At 41.9% G+C, this 22,047-nt stretch overlaps 1 protein-coding gene across 6 annotated transcripts in view; it reads right to left on the bottom strand.

The window, feature by feature from the left end:
* SULF1 (sulfatase 1) overlaps positions 1–22,047 on the bottom strand; it is a 175,323-nt gene that overhangs the window by 28,597 nt on the left and 124,679 nt on the right. For all 6 annotated transcript variants that reach the window (XM_059166264.1, XM_059166261.1, XM_059166260.1 and 3 more), the window contains 6 exons: positions 16,347–16,497; positions 15,204–15,379; positions 13,770–13,898; positions 13,444–13,500; positions 12,592–12,721; positions 1,079–1,295 (listed from right to left, as the gene is read on the bottom strand). In XM_059166264.1, coding sequence (XP_059022247.1) covers positions 1,079–1,295; positions 12,592–12,721; positions 13,444–13,500; positions 13,770–13,898; positions 15,204–15,379; positions 16,347–16,497 — 860 coding nt within the window. The remainder of the gene's footprint in view (positions 1–1,078; positions 1,296–12,591; positions 12,722–13,443; positions 13,501–13,769; positions 13,899–15,203; positions 15,380–16,346; positions 16,498–22,047) is intronic.

Consider the following 22,047-nt stretch of genomic DNA (forward strand, 5'->3'; position numbering starts at 1 on the left):
GAAAAAAGATCTCTTAAATCATTCTTAGCCTTTGGGTTAGGGATTCATTTAAGAATGTGTTGAAAGTTAGGGATATCCAGAAAAATGTGCACATATATACAGAATAGACTTATCATTTTGGATAAAATGTTAGAAGGCTCACAATCCCCTGAAATCCATCTGTGGAGTCCAGGATAAAAAATCCAGCGCTAAGAGCCTCTATTGTTCTAGTGATTGATTTGATTTCCTAATTTACAATGTGGGGGACACCTGGCTGTCTTAGTCGGTTAGAGCACACGACTCTTGATCTTGGGGTCGTGATTTCAAACCCCACGTTGTGTGTACAGCCTACTTAAAATAACAACACAGAAAATGTATTTTACTCATTTCCAAACCAGTATAGAAAAGAATTGCCACAGAAATGAGTCACTTTTCCTAATCTGCCACTAGGTGGCACTAGACTCTCATTCTTTTACGGAAGGTGCCAGACTGGGTTTTCACATCTGTATAATCATAGGAATTTCAGAGTTGCCTGATAGAATTTTTATAAAGAAAATGCTAGGCAGTGCTTTTCATGCCAAATTTGACTAGTTTGACCCTGCCAGTCAACCAGAACAACAACAAAAAAATACTGTCCTACAAGAGATGTACCTTTAAAAAAAGTATTTATATTTTTCTTATTAACTCTATAAGCAATGAAACCTCGAATTTTTATTTTCCTCCTTTTTTTTTTAAAGAGCAGCTCAAGGCAGACAAATCAGGACATTAGTATTCATGTAAACTAAAACTGACCTAAACTATACCCTCTGCTCTTCCCCACACCTGTTACCCCTTTTTAGCTCTTTTAAGTGTGTGCATAGTTTGTGTCTAGTACTTTTACTGAATATATTTTCATTCTATGCTTAAGTTAAAATGTCCACAAACCCCAGATTTCAACTTAGTTTCGCTCTTCTAAACAGAACAATTCTTTGTTTTTGGCGCTAAACCTCTGCATGGATAAGATCTCAAACGTAGAGGGAGCAAGCCTTTTCTCGTCTCCCTGTTGTCCATCGGCAGAGCACTCTGCCTTCCCCTGACAGGGCCCCCGCGCGAAGCTTACTGGGGGTCCCCTGGTTTCTCAGGAACTGCCTTTGACTCTTCCTCTGGCTCCTGCCCCCACGATAGCCGGACTCTCCGCAGCTGCATTCTTTGTCCTTGTCTGGGAAGCCGCGAGCGTAGAGGTTCCGCGTGCTGTGCTGGACCGTGAGCAGGTCCCCAGATCCTTTACACTTGTGAATTCGAAGCTTGCCAGATGTGTCCTCAATGCACTGCCACTTCTGCAAAAGCCAATGTGAAAGCGGGTTACCCATCCCGCTCCAGGTGTTTCTGATTAAGGATGGCTGCCTTAGGTTTGGGGCAGCATGAGAAACCCCCTTAAGGAGAGCCAAGCAAGAAAGGCAAGCTTTTAACTGAGCCTGCCGTTCAGTCCATACCCCCCAACCCCGTGCTCTTAGCTCTTTCTCTCACTGTAGGCAACTGCGGATGACAAGGAAATCACTGGAAATCAGAACCACCTCTGCGACACTAGAGCCAAAAATTGATATATAAATCCCCGGTATCCAGACTAAACAGAGTCTTGAATGAAACATGTAAAAGCCCTTAATTCGCCAAGCCACAGAATCCAGCTGTCAGGGCTGTTTTCGCCAGACCGCTCTTTTCTCTGCAGAAACACACTTGGCTGCTTTGTTCTCGTCCCCGGTTTCTGCCTGGAACCATGGAAGACAGAGAGGAGTTTAATCAGAGTCTACGCGGAGCAAGCGGACCAGCTTTCACATGGCATGAGTCAGCATGCCAGGTCTTCTCTGGGCCTCTTCTTAGCCTTCTCCAGACCCTGCACGCCCCGCAGAGCGAGCTGCTCGGGAGGACACATCGTTCACCTTCCCAAGAGATGGGCATGGGGGAGCTGCCCCAGGGTTTTCTCCTTTGAGCCTTCTACCAACAGGACCCAGCATGGGCTTCAGTGTCCCATTCACCTCCCGCCCATGCTTCTTGAATAGCAATCTGGCGGAAAGAAGAGCATTCACCTTGGGGGCATTTCATGGGCTCCTCCATATCTTACTTAAAGACTGAATAACCTTCCCCTTTCTTTTTCTTTTCCCCCCACTCGCTCCCTCAAATGGTAGTTTGGGAAGAACACTGACCCTGAATTGAAGCTGACCACGCTAGCACATAGTGTGCTACGTAGTGTGCACGTAGTGTGCAGAGAACTTCTGTCTCTGGTTTTTGTTCCAGAGAAGAGTATCACCTGTATACAATTACTGATACCTTTCCTTAAATGGACACATTTTTAATCAGTGGCCAAAGCAATAGTACCTGTCAAATTGTGCATTTGTTGCGCGAGTTACATATTTTCAATAAATAAAAAAAATCATCCAGTAAAAGATGGTTTTCCCTGCACCACCATAAGATGATCTCAGCTGATCCCTCCCCCCATCTCAGCCTTGTACCTGTACCATACTTTGGATTATATTTTAATGTCCAAGTGACCTAATGCAAGGTAAAGTTTAGTCAAAGGTCCCGGAGGTCCTGGTGAGCAAATGACCCTTGTGTACAAAATGGGGTTCAACCACTCACAGTGGAGCGAGGTGCAGTTTTGGCTTACTTTCTCTTACTGGAGCCATGTGCCCTCTGTAAGTGTTGAATTATCAGAGCCGCCTTGCGTCTCTACCACAGAGTTCCCAAATCCCTGGTTTATAGGGCTTGCACTGTGATCTTGCTTTACCCCCACACCCTCTTGGTGCTACTGCTTTTGGTCATTTCCAGTGACATCAGATGACAATCTTCTTTGAAGCTTGACCAGCATATCCTTAATGTCTATCCCTTCCATCCAGAGAAGCAGGCTCTAGAGACAAAGTGACTAACCCTATTCACAAAGCTATGAAAAGGCAACACAGACAAGAACAGTCAAGGATCCACTAAGTTAGAGATGATTTAACTGGAAAAAAAAAAGCAAAGTCAAGTTGATTAGGCACCGGGGAGTTATGTGAGCTCAGTGGTTCTCACGACTGGGCACTGGAGTTTCCAAAGCTCTCCTGGTGAATCCAATGTGCAGTTGGGGTTAAGAACAACTAACTTTGATTTGCATCTGGTCCCTGGAACTTTCTGCAGCTGGGACCAATGGCATGAGCAAAAGAGGTATTTGTGGGTCTAAGCAGCTCAGAAGGATGAGTCTTTGAGAGGGGCGTATGCATATTGCAGTGTGGGTATGCAAAGGAAGTTGTGTCTAGAAAGGTACTGATGTAATTGGATCAGAAGACGACTCCAGCTGCAACAGAGGAACACTACCGGCTTGTCTCTACAGGCAGGACTATGTGCTTTCTGTAAGAGTAACCAGTTTTCCTTACTTTTTCTCCACAGTTAGCTGACAAGTGAGGGAACTTAGTATTTATAAAGGTTGAGCACAAAGCTGTGTGTGGCCTGCGGCAGGGTTCTGTCATTCAACGTGGAGACCAGTGGTTTTCAAGTCTGGCTTTGTAGCCCTTCTAGATACATCCCATGAGCTAGGAGGAGGTGCCGTGAAATTCTCAAAAATAGTTCTCAGGAAAAAAAAAATAGTTCTCAGAAACTGATACACAGCTCCATGGAGCAGTGTTATAGAATGTGTATCATTCTATATGCCCTATAGAATAGAATAGAATTTCTGCTGACAGCAGAATAATCTGTAAGCTTTCAAAGCTCTAGAAAAGTTGGGAATCGGTGGTGCTTCAGTGTCATTCTAGATCTGTATTTGTCCTAAATCCAGATGGTTGAGGACCTGTCCATCAATCTGGGTGATCTCTAACTCAAGCATCCCAAAGCTAAGAGTTTGCTACTTGATGCATATGCTAGCGGAAGCAATGGCCAGGGGATCCACAATTCAGCCTCGTAACTGCTTAAGAAGTGCTCTATTTTCTACCAGACAGAAAAACACGGTTAACTTTATTCTTGAAAAATAATGTGTCTTCTGTGGCTTGAATTTTTTTCGATTTCAGTATAAACGTTGAATTTTTAAAACACGCAACTACAGTGAAAACCCTCCTAGTTTTATAGTCACGATGCATTAAAAAATTCTACATTTTTGGTGTGGCCTGAAGAGCTGAGGGTACAAGTAGATTCTTCTAGAACAGAAAGTCTAGGCAGAATTTTTAACGATTTGGTCTATCTGGAATCCAACCTGCATTTCCCCATTAGCCAAATTCCTCGCTAATGTCCTACAGGGCAGAGGTGAAGGGAAGGGGTGTTTCTTTCCTGAAGAGATGAATTTAACCAAACCTGAGATCTGGCACCATCCCGGGTACGGATCACATATCTCACAAATCAAATATGCATGTATATATGGATGTGTACATATACATGCATATACCCGCTTATACTATAGGTATATGTATATGGATGCATACATACACACATGCATATACCCACATATACTATATGCACACATATATTAATGTATACATACATACATGCATATACCTGCATATACTATAGGCATACGTATATGGATGCATACGTACACAAACATATACCCACATGTACACACACATATACCCACATGTATACATCTATACACATTCTTGTATTAAACAAGAGCTACAGAGAAAAATGCCAACGATTTCTCTACCGTGGGCCCTTTGAACAAGTCATAGGCCCTATTAATAGAGTCATTAGCGAGCAGCTTTAAAAATCTTAGTGCGAAGGAAGAGAGCTCTCAGGGAATTGCTCTGAAACTCATGCCATGGCACGGACTTGGCATTGCCTAAGAGCTGCAGCAACCAGATGGGAGCGGGGACTCAGAGGAGGCGACCTCCCAGGGGACGGGGCTCAGCCTCCAGGAAGTGCTTTGTTGAACACGCGCCTGCGCCGAGGTACAGATAGCATACTTGCTCCCTCTTATCTACTCTCTGGCAGTTTATCGGTGAATCAGTGAACTGCCAGATCCCATCTTCCCTGAACCACTCTCCCCTTCCGTAAATTCCTCTGCCACTTCGTGGGACATCCTCTCGGTTTTTCTCCTGCATCTCTGACTCTACCAATCACTTCATGTACATTCATTCCACAGTGATTTCTGCACACATTCGGCGAGCGAGGGGCTCAATTACACTATTGAAATAATTTTGTAAGTTTATATTAGGATTTCATTTTAGCCTTTCCAACCACACTGGAATTTCAAATTAAAGGCAAGGACCGTGTCTCACACTCCTGAATTGTTCCCTGACGTTAGCTCAGCGTCTAACCACTCTGTTTAGTAATCATGTCTTGGTGGCCTTGATTGACTGTATACAATTATGTGTAAATAACACCTGATGAAGAAGAGATGGCCCTTTTGATACAAGGATTAAAGTATGTAACTTGTTTGGTGGAATCAAACCCAATGGAAATGAGACAAATGTCCTTTAAACAATTCCCTTCAACATCACTAATGATGTCAGATACTGGTCTAGAGCACTTTATGTAAGTTTATCCACGTAATCACCACTATAACCTACAGTGCTACCATAACTCATTTAACGGAGTAGGATTTTGTAGTGGTGAATATCACCCATATTCCTCCTGGGGCTTGAGAATGGCATTTTACATCCATATCGATGTGGCTCCGTGGCAGAAGTCTGGACCTTCAAACCTAGAAAAGTCTGGATTCAACTATCAGCTTTCTCACACCACTATGTGTCCTTGAGCAAGTCAGCTATACCATTGAGCTTCATGAGTATTAGAACTCATTCAGGAGCTGGAAGAACTCCGTACTCAGTAGGCACCCAACAAAGGCAGTTATTGTTATTATTATTGTTATTATTTCACAGACTATCTCCCTCTGCACACACAAGTTAAGTTTATTACTTAACCTGGTCTTATGCAAACTTAATGAGAGGTACCATTTTTAATGGAGGCAAGTATTGGTTTAGGGATATGAAGGTAAGTATTGGGTTAGGGATGTGAAGACCTCCATTTTCATTTTGTTTTCCTGCTAACTCTACGGCCTTGAGCAAACTACAGAATCTCTTTGTTCTTCCAGATTCCACATCTAGTAAAATAATACTTGCTTCTCCTGGCCTCAAGGATATGCTATGAGAATAAGTCGTTGAATATTTTTGGAGTTCTGAGAAAACGATGCATTATATAAATCCAGAGCAATACTACTATAATTGACCTTTACCAACGGTTATCCAATCCTTGTGCAAGTTCATGTTTCATGCTTGCAAACTGTATATAATACAATAATTACTATTTAGTGGAGGAGACTGTGGGTTTGAATCACACAGATCTTGGTTTGAACTCAAGACTTGTCACACCTCCAGCTCTGTGACTTTGGGCAAGTGACTTTCCCATCTGAGCTTTAGTCTCCTTATATTTAAAATGAGCATAAGATCTCTTCTACAGAATAATTTTCAGGTATAAAATGTTCTTTGTAAAGTGCCTAGCATAATATTAGTGGAAGATAGAGCTCTGGTTACTTCCCTTTCCTGAATACCTACCAGATAATTATTATAGTTTCTACACTTTTAATTGCAGATATTTTTTCGATTGATTAAGAATGTTCTATATTCTTATTTATGCCTACTTATTTATGAACAAGAAACCGAAGAATTTGGCTATAGCTTTTTCAAAAGTACACTGCAATGAAAGCTTAATTTTACACACACATACGCACAAACACACGTGGATTAGTTGTCATCATTATATGTCTTATTATGTGGATTTGGTCACAATGCAGGTCAAATCATGTTCTCCAAAATATAACAACCATACAGTAATTTTGGGATAGCCTGGTTAACCTTCAGGCTGGTACCAATCACGTAAAACACAGTTACCTGTCTGTGGACATGCATTTAGAATTTCATCTCAACACTGGGACTATAAAAGTACCATATAAACATCCTCTTCATACTGCTACTTAGTCGAAGCCACTGTCAGATTTTCTCACCGGTCTAAATAGAGTTACTTGTGCTAAGATTTATTTCCTGTCTTCTTTGAAACAGGGTGAGATGGGAGAGGGGAGAAGTGGAAAGGAAAGAGAAACAGAAGAAAATATTTCTTCCTTCAGATTTTCATCTGGGTAATCCTTTGTAAAAGTCAGTAATGAAAGGTCGAAAGGAGTATTGTTCTTACAGTCTGGGGAAAGCACCCCTGGTACACTGACCTTGGCCAACAAGTGATAGCCCGTATTTGTCGAGTGCTTATTATGTACCAGGTACTGGTTTAGATGTTTAATACACTTACCTCTTACAACGTTTACTTCGACCCTCTGAGGCAGGTACTTATTATTATGCCCATTTTCAAGATGAAGAAACTGAAGCAGAGTTAGATTGAGTAACTTGCCTCTGGTCACGTAGCAAGAAAGCAGTGGACCCAGGATGCAATCCCAGTTGATTAGGACCCCAATAAAAAAGAGTGGTAGAATGTGAGGCTTCCCAACAGCCTTGGTGGAGGGAATGGCATTTGGGAAGCAGAGGCAACAGCTTACCCGCTGGCCGCCGCTAACAGGAATGCTCTGTTTACGAGCAGGGAGAAGAGGATCCTGCCCAGAGCGGGCTGTGCTCTGGAGTAGTGGGAAACAAGAGCGTCAATTAAATTGGGTGTGGCCGCATTAGGTAGTTTATAAGTAAAATGGCCTTATGTTTGTCTTTTTTCTGACTCCTTTGGGGCATCATTAAGTATGGTTTGACATTTAAGCCTGTGGTTTGTGTTTTAAAAAATGCACAGAAGTCAAAACATCGAGAGGCACAACTAGTCAGAAATGTCCTTCAGTGCAGGTTGCAGCGGGGAGGAGGTAAGGTTTTGCGGCCGGAGGGCGGTGCTGAGCTCCATGCAGACAAGCGTTCAGCCAGAGGGTGGCACTGGGGCTCGGTCCTTGGGGCCGTCCCTCTGGAATAAGGAGGGCCGTGGGCAAGGGTCTGCGAGCCATGCTGAAATTTTAGCCAGGGCTCAGTGAGTTTCTGGAAACAGGCTGTCAGTTCCTGGCAAACTTGCCAGATCTTACTGGTAACTGCCTTTTATTCCTCCTCTGCAGCTGGTCACAAAAGGTTGAGGATCTGTGGTCAGAGGGATAATTTTGGGATGAGAACATAAATCCTGGAGCTAAACCAGGACATTCGACAAGCCACATTCTAATTTCCCAAGTAGTACCCGCTTGCTTGATCTGGGGTTCTTCCATAATGGTCAACAAATCTTTGATTTCATATTGACACAATAGTAGAAAGGCAAATGAAATTGCCAGGTTGCTGGAATTTAACAACTTGCAAAGGACATGAAATTTTCTTTATCAAAGAGAAAAACAAGCTTTTTTCAAACAACAGAGAATAGATGAAATGTACTCCAAAACTGAAGGCCTCGGGAATTTCTCTTTTATGTAACTCCTATTTGAGGAGTTAATCCCTATACCTAGAAGAGGAAAAATAGAGTAACATTTTCCCGGCATGAATGATTCTCAGTCCTGGTGGCTCAAAGAAATCACCCAGGAGCTGGAAAACAATCATGGGGTGTCTGGGTCTCATCCACAGAGATTCTGTGTTCCTTTGTCTGGAGTGAAGCTTGAGCATCAGCATTTGTAAAGCTGCTTCTGTGATTCTAATGTGCAGGGCTTGGGATCCACTTCCCTAGATGCTCTAAGTGGGTCCTAAGCTCGGGGCTTCCACCAGGCAAATGCCATCTATAATTTCAAAGAGAAGAATTACTCTGTTACATTTTTGAAGAGGCAGCATGTTCTGGGGAAGAAAGGATTAAGCTGGGAGTGAAGAGTTGCAGGTTCTGACTTTGAATTTGTGGCTTAAGTTTTCTCTACCTAGATGTCCTTATTAGAAAAAGGATACCTTTCAAGTAGGAGATTTCTAAGACTCCTTCCAACTTTAATATTCTGACTCTAGACCTCTGGTTCTTTACTATGTAAACAAATACAGATACCTTGACCTCACCTCTGACTCTGATTGGTTTGGGGGAGGCTATACATTGGTATTTCATTTCTTTCTTCCTTTCTAGAGGGGAGCAGGGAGAGGGGGAGAATCTTAAGCAGCAGGCCCCCCCCCCCCCCACGCCGCTGCCCAGTGCGGAGCCCAAGGCGGGGCTCAATCTCACAACCCTGAGATCATGACCTGAGCCAAAACCAAGAGTTGGACCCTTAACTGACTGAGCCACCCAGGCGCCCTTACATCGATATTTTCCAAAGCTGCCCAGGTGATTCTAGGGTGCGACCAGAATTGAGCATCATTGATGTGTGTTCTTTGTTGAGCTAAAGTCTTTTCAGATAGAAGCTGAGATCTGCATGTGTGTGTGTATAGTGTGTCATACATAAATCTGTACATAATGTGCTTGGGGGTGTAATGCCAGCTCAGAGAGTGGTGGGAATTCATACTCAGCTTCATATTAATTCAGGAACACAGAAGTAATGCAAACACATATGTCCATGCCGTCTTAATGAGTCCCTGCTGCTTGCTCTGTTCACGAAGTGGAAGACGTATTGCCAAATGTCTGGGATTCCAGCCCATTTTAATTCCCTTTTGGCTTCACAGGAATGAAAAAGCAGGTAAGATGGTCTGGAACAGAAATAACGCCCAACATTCCCACGTAGCCTTGTAACTCATCTAGCACTTTACATATATGATATCACGGAATCTTTATGAGACTGAGATTAATTTTCTTAACTTTAGGGATAGAAAACCCAAGACTCTTAATCCAGTCCCCAAATACACAGGTAAGAAGTAGCGGATGCCGATATTCTAACCCAAACTTTGTGATGTCCTATTTCTCTTTCCTTCATTTACCTCCTTCGTGCATCCACACTGACCTTGCCAAACAGTCCTTAGGGGATCAGGCAGGGGGGTATGGTTGCATGGGTGAAATACACCATTTCTTTGGGGGTTGAAGTGAAGAGAATGGGGTTGGTATTGTGGGGTTTTCCTCTCTATCCTGTACAGAGTCAAACCAAAGAGAAGATTGTGTTGTCTTTGAATGGAGCTGGTTAACCTTGGTGAGAGGAAGAGACGCAGACCACGGGCCAGGTGTGCAATCAGTGTCAAGAGAAGAGATTAGATTAGAGTTCATTCTAGCCTTAACTGATGTCTTGACCTAGAGCAAAACAATCTCATTCTTCTGGACTTTTCCTTTTTAAAAGTCACTGATACTGTAACTAAAAAGATAATCTTCAAAGTAACCAGATAGAAAAAGCACGTGTCCCAAAACATAAAGATTCTGTAGAATACAACCGAGCTATCAGGTTTGACCCACAGTTTCTGTAACTGACTTGAAGAGGCTCAAAAATTTCCAGAAGCTCTCAGATTTTTAAGCTCTAATTTGAGCATCACCTATAGAAAGAAAGAAATCGCCATCCGGGGTAGAGTGTAATTCTCTGTTCTAATAATTCAGGCACTTCTAAAAGAAATTGTTGCGAACATTTACGTATATCCATGTGATATAATCTAAATTCAGACTGATTCACATCGAAATAAAGCAGCAGAGGAGAATCTCAGGGAACCAGTCATTAAAGCATTTCATGGGGGTGCAAAACAAGTTTAGAAAACTGTGAAAAAATTAAATGACATTCTTAACACAGTTAGCATTTCATAAGAGGGAAGAGTTTGTGCCAACATGTCGTAATCTAGTTGAGACTACATTTGCCCTTTAGGACATGTATTAAAATTCCAGGGCAAGCCATATGGAGAGAGGTTTGCAAAATTGTATACTGAAAGGTAGGCAGTGTACCTTATTCTCAAAAGGGTGTAATGCTTGCCACTCAGAAGGCTAAAATAGTAACACAATCACCAATTCGTGTGAGATATATTTAACACCAAACATTTCCAACTCCCGAATAAAAGCAAATTAGTCTATTGAGGCTGGCTCATAAAAATCATTTTAGAGCTACAAAACAATTCTGAGGTTTTAGTCATAATAACACTTAGAGCTTCCTTGAGAAGGATCTGAATACATCATATTAAAATATAATGAATAAGTCTAAGCTTCTCCACTAGACACTTGAAAATTAAGACTTACTAGAACGCCACGAAGGCCTGGTTTTATCCCTTCCTTCATCAACCTCCCTCCCCACCTTTTTCTATTTCAAAGGAATCCCCGAGGACAAAAAGTCATGAGGAAATGCAGAAAGTATGAGGCTCAAGTTGTTTATTGTGAATGTCTATTCAATAAGCTAGATACCATATCACCAGTACAACTGTGATGTCCTACATTTATGAGGTCATTTTAATAATGACTGTGTATCCATTTCGTGTACCTGGTATCCTGAACTGGTATTGGCTAATTGTGTGGCTATCTAGAGGTCAGATAAGTTGAAGAGAAGAAAAGACTCAGAACAGATGTGAACTTCTCTTTGCCTCGTTCATGTAACTGACCTTGGAAGGAGGCAAGTGGCCCGAGTTTTTGAATCCTACAACTCATTTCGATTCCAGCTCTGCACTCACCAGCTGCCCATTTATAAATGGGAACAACAATGCCTACCTCATTGGACGGATATGAGGATTAAACTGAGCTAATACATACTAAACTCCATGTATAGTGCTTTATGTAAGACAAATGCGTAATAACTATTATTTTTCACTTTCCTTCAATTTTGTCTCAATGACTTAGGTAATTCCTCTCTCATCATGATACAGTACTTCTTTTAGCTAGTGTAGATGTCAATCAAGAGTGTTTTAAATAGCATTCATATGTTCTCACTTTCCTTAGAAATAGGCCTGTGTTAATTCATCATATGGTATTTCTTTAGTTCTTATTGATAATAGTTGGTGTTCTGGGTAGTCCTTAATTCTATAGTAATTTTTTTTTTTAAGATTTGTTTATTTATTTGATAGAGGGGTGGGTAGGGGCAGGAGGATGAGAGAGAAACTCAAGCAGACTCCCTACTGAGTGTGAAGTCTGATACAATCTCACAACCCCAAGACCATGACCTCCCCCAGAATCAAGAGTTGGACACTCAACCCACTGAGATACCTACGCACCCCAATTGTAGTAATATTTGCATTAATAAAAATAATTCATTCTAATGAAATAGTTGATGTCAGAAATTTTGTGAGCAGAAGTAGAAACAATAAGCAAACACAATATGGCTTCTCTTTTCACTTCCCAGTCTTGGTCATGATTCTCTCCTCCTCTGTGGGCTGGATGACATCTGACTTTACTACAGGATGAGAAGACCCGATCATGTCTCTTGGGTGGTTCACCGCCCACAGGCTTAGCATCTACCCCTGGATCTTGACTAAGTAGTTTCTTGACCCTTTTTGATAACCAGTTAACAGGACTCCAAGGGGTGATGGCTACTCCTCAGGTGGAACCAAGTTTCTGATCTTTCTAACCAGACTACCCATTTCACAAGTGTGATATATTGAATTGGTGTTGGCTAGTTGAGTGGATATCTAGTTCTCTCTGAGGGCACCACCTTTTTTTCACTGAAGGGAGCCCAAGCAGTGATGAGGAGACCCAGCTTAGACCAGTTAGATAATTCTCAGTCCGAGGAGAGCTGTCACAGCGAGCGCTGCATGACCACTATTAAAAACGTATTTATATATAAATGTACATTATTTTATATGTTGAAATTGTTAAAATTAGAAATGAAGAAGCATGTGACCTGTGGTAAAGACAAGCCGTATCACTCACCTGCCCAGGCTGTTCACAGGCTGTCTGGTACCTGGCCTGCTGGCACAATTCTTTGACTCTCTCATATTTGGGCAAGTGATTTGACTGTTGGATATTCTTGCTGGATTCTTCTTTCTTACGTAAAAACTTCCTTTGACAGAAAAGAGGAAGTTTCTGATGTGAGAAATGATCTGATTTACCCACCCAGTGTCTTTTCCTTTTCTCTTTTTCTCCCCTGCAGCATGACTCCTCCATATTCTTCAAATGGCGTGAAATAGATGATAAGACCTTGTCCATAGGAACTCAACATTTGCTGACTCCTTTGTGAAAATTATAAGCCAAGTACTAGGAGGAATCGTTATCTCCCTAAAACATTAATTTCAAAACTTTGGGCATAAGTGTTTAGTTTTAGATTCATGTAAATGCTTTTCTCTCAATATATGTATGAAAAAAAAAAAAGAGAGGCAATGAGGATTATGAATCAAAAGGGGAAACCCAGAAGGGACTCTGGAAATGACAGTCTCATATGTGTATTTAAAACTAGGAAAGCACTTATGGAAAGGAAGGAGAAAGGAGAGGGCGAGGCAGGACTCGGGAAGGAAGGGATGGACTGGTCCGATTCAGAACTGAGGTCGAACAATGCAACAGTCAACGTTTTGGTCCCATTGTATGAGAACTTATGCTTTACAATTCTGATGCAACAATCATTACTGTGCTAGCCAGTGGAGAATGAGTAGCAAACCATTCAATCTTGTGACCAAGCTTACGAAATCTGCATGCTTAGTAAACTGGAATAAGGGGGAAAAAATACCCAGCAGGGAGAGCTGCCCACTAGGCCTGGTTCCCAGAAGCACCCCAGGAACCAGTAATTACCCTCTTTCCACGAGGAACGTATCACGCCAAATTCTGGCTTTCTTGTTTGTTCGAAACCTGAAAGCAAAATAATAATATTTACTGTTGGTATCTGGACGTTTTTCCACATGCATCTGTGCTCACAGTTTATTTAAAGAAACACCTCTCGCTTCCCGCAGACCGCAACTGCCCCTCCATCAGTATGCTGCTCACAAACAGCCAAGACATTCTCAGCTTGGGGTGATTCTCATGGGCAAGATGTACTTGGCCTTCACTCCTTCCAGCGGCCGGCTGGCTCTGGGGGCTGGGGTGCTTGGGGCTGGCTGAGGGAAAGCGAATGGACACACCTGTTACCTGGCTTTTCCAGATCCAGAAGTTTGAGGACGGACTTGCCGTCCACATCGGGAGGGGTGTCAAGCCCAGCGATGTCCAAGATCGTCGGGGCCAGGTCAATGTTGAGAACGATCTGTGGGACTCTGCAAAGGGACAAGTGGTCACTCCTGGAATTAACGTCTGTGTGGGTGGCATGGAGGGCCACTTTCTCCACACAGATACTTCTCGGCCTTCAACCCTCTTCCCCCTACCTTAGTCTTTCCCACATAAAACTGTTTCACCTAGATCAGACAATTCTCAAAGTGTTTCCAATGACCTGAAGAGATACAATAACGTTCAAAGAAACCCTTTTACTACTATCATCTCCCAGATGTAGCGGCAGAGGAGGCACATGGAGGAGATTCAGAATATCCAGGTTCTGGGCCCCAATGCAGCCACTTCCAGAATCAGGGACTCTGAGAGAGGCACTGGTGCTGTGCCAAGCTTCTTCTGTGTTAGATCAGGAGTCCAGGCTGGCGAGTGCCTGGATGGCTCAGTGGGTTAAACGTCTGCCTTTAGCTCAGGTTGTGACCTCAGGGTCCTGGGATTGAGCCCCGCATGGGGCTCCTCGCTCAGTGGGGAGTCTGCTTGACCCTCTGCTCCCCTCTTTCTTCATGCTGGCATGCCCCCCTTCAAATAAATTAGTAAATTCTTAAAAGAAGAAGAAGGAGGAGGAAGAGGAGGAGGAGAAGAAAAAGAAAAAGAAGTAGTAGTCCTGGCTGGATGCTCCTTAAGGATCATTCCAGATTTGAAATTCCACTTGGATTCTTTTCTTTAACTCTTTCCATAACTTGTTTCATGTACGCAATCTTATTTTACACTGAACATTGTGATGTAGATGGCAGGGAACATAAAACCCATTTTGTAACAGGAAAAGAGAAATGCAGGGGGAGGCAGTGACTTGTCTAAGGTAGCAGAGATAGAACACTAGTCTTTTAGACCCTTTTTTCTTCTAAAAGAAAATCATGCTTTTTAAAAATTTATTTTCTTTAAAAATTTTTCTTTAGTAATAATTAAAAAAAAAAAAAACTAGAGGCAGGCACTGTTTCCATTTTTGTTTCTGTTTTTAAAGACAGTGTATGTCTGATTCAAAGAGAGTACAGGTATGTCCCTAACGATCCCATTCTATGTCTGTGAGCACAGGCCATGAGATGTGGATTTTGGTTCATTTGGCAGAATTAGTCATTGATAGTTAATTTTCCTTTCTCTTTAAATAGCATACTTCAGTTAATTTAACATGTGGCAGGGAAAAAAACCAAGATTTTCATTTTCTAAATTACCAACCTCCCCCTACCTACACCCTTTTCTGTTTTGGGTGAAAAGAAACCAGACCCTGAGATTGATAATCGGATCATCTCAGATACACATAAGCCACGATAGCCAAATGTTGCAAGCAGAGAAATACGTACACGGATCCTGGTTCTACACTTGGACCACGAATAAAGAAAGGCACACGGATATCAAAGTCGTATGGCATGGATTTCCCCTTGACCAGTCCAAACTGGCCTATATGGTAACCGTGGTCAGCGGTGTAAATGATGTAGGTGTTCTCCAGCTCCCCTGTCTCCACGAGCATATTATACAGCTGAAATACAACGGAGACAAGATGGGCAAGATGACAAGAGTGTCGCCGTGATTCTCCCCGTAAGTCTTCACCATTATTTGTTAAAGGCAAGTGTCATTTCAACAAGGCTGAGAAACATGATGACTATCTACATGTTCCAGTTGCTTACAATCCTGGAGGGAAAATGTCTAATAATAGAGTAATGTAACTTTTTTGAATCTGGCACATTGTTCTTCAAGCTTTTGTGCACCTATTAAAAACAACAACAACAACAACAAAAACCAAACGACAAACTCTTCAAAACAGCTCCTGCCACCTAACTTACAGGTTTCACTTTGAAAATCCACTGTTAAATTTTATCATTACTCTTTACATAGTTATCAAGGATTACGAAGAGGCTGCTTTGGAGCTTGAGCCAACTAAATCCAGCCTCTGGGCATGTTTTGTTTGGCTTCTGTTATTTTTTTAAATTCAGGAAATTTCAAATAAAATGTTTGTATTTCTGGTTTCCTTTGAGCTATCGAAGGGAGCGGGATTCTGGTTTCCTTTGAAAAGTCAAAAGAATTCATGACACTCGATCTATTTTCCTATGCAGGAATAATAAGCTGGAGCTGAGTAGTTGCTCCTTCTTACAGATGTGGGCGTTTAAAGTGCCCCAAAGTTCCCGCCATGCCCTATCGCTTTATACAAGACCAGCTTTAGGTATTTACATTATTTGCCTAATTCTTGAAGGTATTTGTGAGTGTAGCTCTTGACTTAGGGTGTTTTGATTTTGTCCTTTCTTTGCTGCTGGCTCCAAAGAACCAAGCCTGGTCAAGATAAGGGAGAGAAGATAAAGTCACTCAACACACACATACACATATTCATGCACACGGGCTCTCTCTCTCTCTTGAAAACACCTATGAGATGAAGATGGAATTAGCAAGAATGGATCTACACCAAAAAAGCTGGACCAAAACCTGTCACTGAGGCAAGTTTGTGTACTTACCCTTTCCACAGAATCATCCACCGACATCAAAGTCTGAAGTCTTTTGCGATGTAGAATGTTTGTAAATTCCATATGGATGGGCAGCATGGGTCCCGTGTACTGCATAATCCAGTGCTTATCCATGTTTGGTGCATAGTTATAACTAGGGGTTCTGAAAATACCCAGAAAGGATTCTTACTATATATAATTTTAGTCAGGTAAAGAAAAATCTCAAGTTGAAGGTTGTGAAGTAATCATTTAGGAAAGGTAATTTAGACATTGTTACTTTTGTCTCCCACGGGTCTTCTATGTTTATAAGAAGAGCTCAAAACTTCACTACCCCAAATATCACACATCCCCAAAAGGCATATGGATTCAAATTTATAAAACCTAGACGGGCAGCTAAAAAGGTAATTAGTGCAAGTTCATTTGATTCTTTGAATAAAATGTGTAAAAAGACATCAGGATGATCATGTAAGATCTAAAGATAAAATTCTGTAATACACAAGGGGATGTTTTCATGGTGATGTTAACTCTATAAATGTTGTAGTTAATTAGGCTATTAGATATAGTCAGAAAGATGTGGAATAACGTATTTTTTTCCTCTTGATTTTACTGGGCTATTATATTGATTACTTACATATCTAGTCTATGAGTTTTTCTCATTCCTAACCTTATATATAGATACCATTAATTTAATGGGCTGTGCTGGAATTAAAGCCAATCTACTTCTTCAATATACATGCTTATCCGTAAAGCCATTTTTTTATAGACAATTCAATACACGTGCAGACACAATTTTTGTTAACTACAGGGAGGTGGGTCTTATTCCTCTTGAACATGTGGCTTCAAGTCTATATTTAATTTATTGCAGAAATCCAAGTGGTGTCTCATACATTTTATTGGAGACCCACAAAATATGTCGCTTTCTTTTTGAGATCTAACCCAAATCCCTTGACCATTAGATGCTTCTACCTCATCCTCCTGTGCCATCTTTTATATTACAAAACTGGAGAAATAGGGGCGCCTGGGTGGCTCAGGCAGTTAAGCGTCCGACGCTAGATTTAGGCTCAGGTCATGGTCTCAGTGTCCTTTTGCTTGGGATTCTTTCTCCCTCCCACCCACGGACCCACACCCCGCTGTTCCTCTCCCTTCTTGCTCTCTCTCTAAAATAAAAGTAAATTTAAAATAAATAAATAAAATCTCAAAAAAACCCCAAAACCCCAAACTGACAAACCCTAGAGAAATAATCACTGTGAGCCGAGTGAATTCAGGAGCATTTACCATGAACTCTGCTGGTTTGCTCTAGTGCAAATTTCCCTTGGGGTGAACCTGGAATTTTTGTGCTACACAATTGTTTACTGGGCTATTCCTATGCATGCTGAACAATATAAATGCTGCCTGTTGTTATGCATTTTCAAAATCTCACTTCTGATAGTTGAAAATGCTGTTTTGGGGTGCCTGTGTCGCAGTGTCTGCCTTTGGCTCAGGTCATGATCTCAGGGTCTTGGGATCCAGTCCCACATCAGGCTTTCTGCTCAGTGGGGAGTCTGCTTCTGCCTCTTACTCTCCCTCTCTGTCTCTCTCTCTCAAATAAATAAATAAAGTCTTTTTTTTTTTTTTTTTTTAAATGCTGTTTTGGTACCACTGAGCTTCTTGGATGCTAGTTAACTAGCAGAAGTACAACAGCACAAATACCAGCATAATAGTGAGCACAGAAGACACTATCCCTAAAATTGTATAAATTGTGCTCAGTAGTATAAGTCAACTCCTTTTTAAAGGGGCAGATTTGCAGAGTAGGAAAAGCAAGTGTGGTTCACTTTGCTCATCTGTAAATGGGGATAATAGTACCTTTCTTAAAAAGCTCTTTTGAGGAACAGCAGATCTATTTGTCTATCTCTATCTAATCATCAATCATCTCTCTATCCATCTATCACCTATTTATTATCTATCTGTCTATCTATCTATCTCTATGTCACTTGAAAGTGCTAGTACAGAGGCACATGCATTTTCTATATGAGCCAATAAACATTCTATGTAAGTGTCTGGTTGGAAAAATCCTGTTGTATTAAAAACCAAACAAGCTCTCCAGGTATAACCTGCTATTCTTTTTAAGAGAAATTTTCAACATAAACTTTCTTATGTTTACCCGGAAATGACTCAAGAACCACTTGTCCCGTGTTTTTGGCCTGAAAGTTTTCCTGATATCTAAAAGTGAACACGGGTGGAATCAGCCTCTTCAATCTCAGGGGCTCATGCAGTAGGAAAGGATGTAAACCCTGTTTCTTATTCTTCACGCAGCATGTCGTGGTACAAACAGGATTAGATGGAGAGGCTGAGCAGGATGACAGAGGGGGCTTCTAAACCCCATTGGAGAGGGATTTTCACCCGCAGGGGTGGCTAGAGGTCAGAAAAATAGAGCAAGTGGGTCATGAAAGGTCCCCTAACCATTTACTGATACGTGTCTCGAAAAAGAATAAGGTTATAAAAGATCATACAACGTTTCTTTATAATACCTAAACATCTTCCTCTTACTGCCTTTGATGTTGGTTTGCCTTAATTTTGAAATAAATCGAGTTGACTTTTTTAAAGCCACAAAACCTCAACACAAATAAAAATTAACAATAGTGAACTGAAACGAAGACTCGCAGCGGGCAAATTATATCTTCTACCAGCTACCTTGATGTGCTTGGCACAACTCCATCTCACTTTGAGGAATGGGGAAGGTCGCAGCAAATTACAAGCCTCCAATTGGGCTCCGGATTTACACAGTGACATATGTTAAATCTGGCTTATATTAAAAAGGAGAGTTCAGGTCTGTTGTCAAAGATGTCCTTCCCTACCCCCAACTGCCTTTTTCTCCCCCACCCCCTTTAATTTCTCCAAGTGGGAGCTGACCCCCAGCTCTGGAGCTGAAATCCCAGGTGGGATCTCAGCAGGGGGCAAGGGGGAGATGCATTTGCCTTTTAAAGGAAGACAGCCTGCCCCTGCTTCCCACCCACTGAACAGCAGCTGTTCTGGGACCTGCAGGTGGAAGGTCGGGGGTCGCTGGAATTGACAATGTTGCTGAAAAGTGATCTTTTGCCAAAGACCTGTGGTTGCCTCCTGCTGGGCTCTTCCAAATTCCTGGAAGATGCAGCCTTCTGTCCTCCAGTGATAATTAAGGCTTGCTTCCGTAAGAACTGACTCACAATGACTCAAACAGGGCCTGGAGCCCTCAGCTGGAACAGCAGCCACTGAAAGGAGCAGGTAACTGTTTTGGGGAAAAGTGGAAAATCACAGGTCCGATTGTTCCAGAATGTTTTGGGGATCAGACCTGAAATCTCATCCCAGCTCTGTTACTGACTACTGCATGATCTTGGCAATGTTTTTTTTTTTTTTCCTTTAAGACTGTTTCTCCTTCAATGTAATGGGCATAACGACTTCAGAGCTTTGTGAGGGTTTAAGGAGATTTCAGTGACTCCAGAGAACACATCCTGGGACCACATCACACTCGTTCTCATGGGTAGCTGGGAAAGATCTCGTCATTTAATAGCTCTTTTGGTTGCAGTGGCAACCCTGAGGAGCAGGCAGGACACTTTATTCCCATTTCACAAATGAGAAAGTAAAGTGTACAGAGGTGGCTCAGAAATTCCTTCCTGGGGCCGGAGTTCCTCCCATGACGTCACAAAGACCAGAGTCCTGCACCAGAGTCCCCAAGGAGCACCTCAAAATCCCTGTCATTCAAAGATCTGATACATACATTCCTTTCTGCCAAAACTAAGTCCTAAAATCCTTAGCCTTCGTACATTAGCATTTTCTGCTCCCTGTTCAAGTACCTCCCACCAGCTGCCCAGTGTCTGCTTTTGCTGACAATACATGATCAAGTCGGACCGTCCAAGGCATACTGGATGCATCAGCGAAAAAGACAGATAACGACTGCTCTTTGCTTAAAAACTGAGAGGAGAGATGACTAAGTTGTCGTTTTTAAGTTTCTGTTGCTTTAAGGAAAAAAAAAATCCACTTTGGGGTCACAGTCGCACATGTCTGACCTGGTAAGTCTCCTTCTTGTCTGTTCCAAGAAGGATTTTAACCAGTAATTCTGCATTCCAGGCCTTATACTCTCCCCCAAACCTAGACTATTCTCATAGTTTAAAATGTTAACTTTCCCCTCGTGAGGCTTCTCTGCACATTGCTTTTTCTTCGTGTTTGAATTTATTGCTCAGCACTAGATCATAGATCCTTTTGACCTCACATTTGTGACTTCAACCTTTGCCGTCCGTGCCGATTCTCTCTGGGCTTTGATTCCCTCTCCTCTGCTGCTTATTGGCATAACGAGAACACGAATCCTGAAAATCAGTAATGTCACCTTTCTTTCTGATGGGTGGGTATTTGGGGAGAATAATTCTCACTAGACGAGAGACAGTTTTAAGAAATGCATGTGTTGTGTATGAAATCCATATTCCAGGAATTGCAAAGAACTTAGCAGTTCATTTTTACTGCTGATGGCCTTTACTGTCATCCAGTGAAAAGAAAGACATTTCTAGCATTTCATATCCGCACGTGTGTTTTCTTCATTTGTTATTTAGTCTCGGACAACAACAAAAACTCTAATGATCTAACTCTTAAAGAGCAGTGGTAGTGGGTCCGTCATTCTGTGAGAAATGAAATAGGTTTCAATTCCCAGAATAAGCTAGTTATATAGATTTAAGACACACAATCAAAGCATTAAATTGGAAATTCTATACTTAATCTCCCAGGCCACACCATCTCAGCTTTCACTCAAATTGAACTTATTTAATTGACTTTGTAGAGATATTCCCCACCTGAGTTCAAATGTCTTTAGGTAGGTAACATTTGAACGCACGCAGAATAATATCAAGTGATCTTGATTATAGATACCACAGGAAACTAATTTAAAAAGTCTTCTAAGATGCTGCAGACTCCAACAGAATTGTGCAAACCCACACACGGGAGCCACTTCTAATATTAACTGTAACTGTGACGAGGGCTGAGCAAAGCAGGGGAAGTACAAAGGTCACCTGGGGGCAAGAGATCAGAGGTTTAGCTCCAGCTTTGTCCCTGTCTACTTATGTGACTTGGGCAGAGCCATTTGGGTCTTTTATTTTTTTGAAATAGAGTTTGGGCCTTCATTTTTTAACCTAAAATGTTACGGCATTCGATGATTTCTAGGTGTCCTTTAATTCATAAAACCAACTGCTTAGATATTTTTATGCTATCAAAGTACGTTTTAATGTCACCTGGGATTAACACGCTCATTCATTTGCTAAACAAAAAAAATATCTGGCAAGGGATGGGGAAGGAGACATGTTCTCCAGACACCGGAAGCAGAGAGGTAAAACTTGGCCCTGCCTTCTGGCAAGAGCTATCTTGCCTAACTCCAGGGCCTCATTCACACCGTATCTTGTGTGAATGCTGCCCCCTGGAGGTGTGCAGTTTGACTTCAAGGGTCTGGGTAAACAGCCAGTGCCATGGGATATGCAGTCAATGACAGAGAGAAGAACAAAGTGGGAACACAGGGAGGGAGCGATGAGTTCTGCCCAGATTAAAGATTCTTACAGAGAATTTAAAATTCTCTCATCTTCAAAAGCATTTTCTTTTATGGATCTGTGGAAGCAATGAAGTGAAGATGTGCAAATTCCTCTAAGGGAAAACATTTCTTTCCCATTTCGGACAACAGAGGTGCTTTAAAAACTTTGTTCTGAGGCTTATGCAGAGGTTG

The sequence above is a fragment of the Mustela lutreola genome, chromosome 3 (genome assembly GCF_030435805.1).
Source record: "Mustela lutreola isolate mMusLut2 chromosome 3, mMusLut2.pri, whole genome shotgun sequence".
Classification (NCBI taxonomy): domain Eukaryota; kingdom Metazoa; phylum Chordata; class Mammalia; order Carnivora; family Mustelidae; genus Mustela; species Mustela lutreola.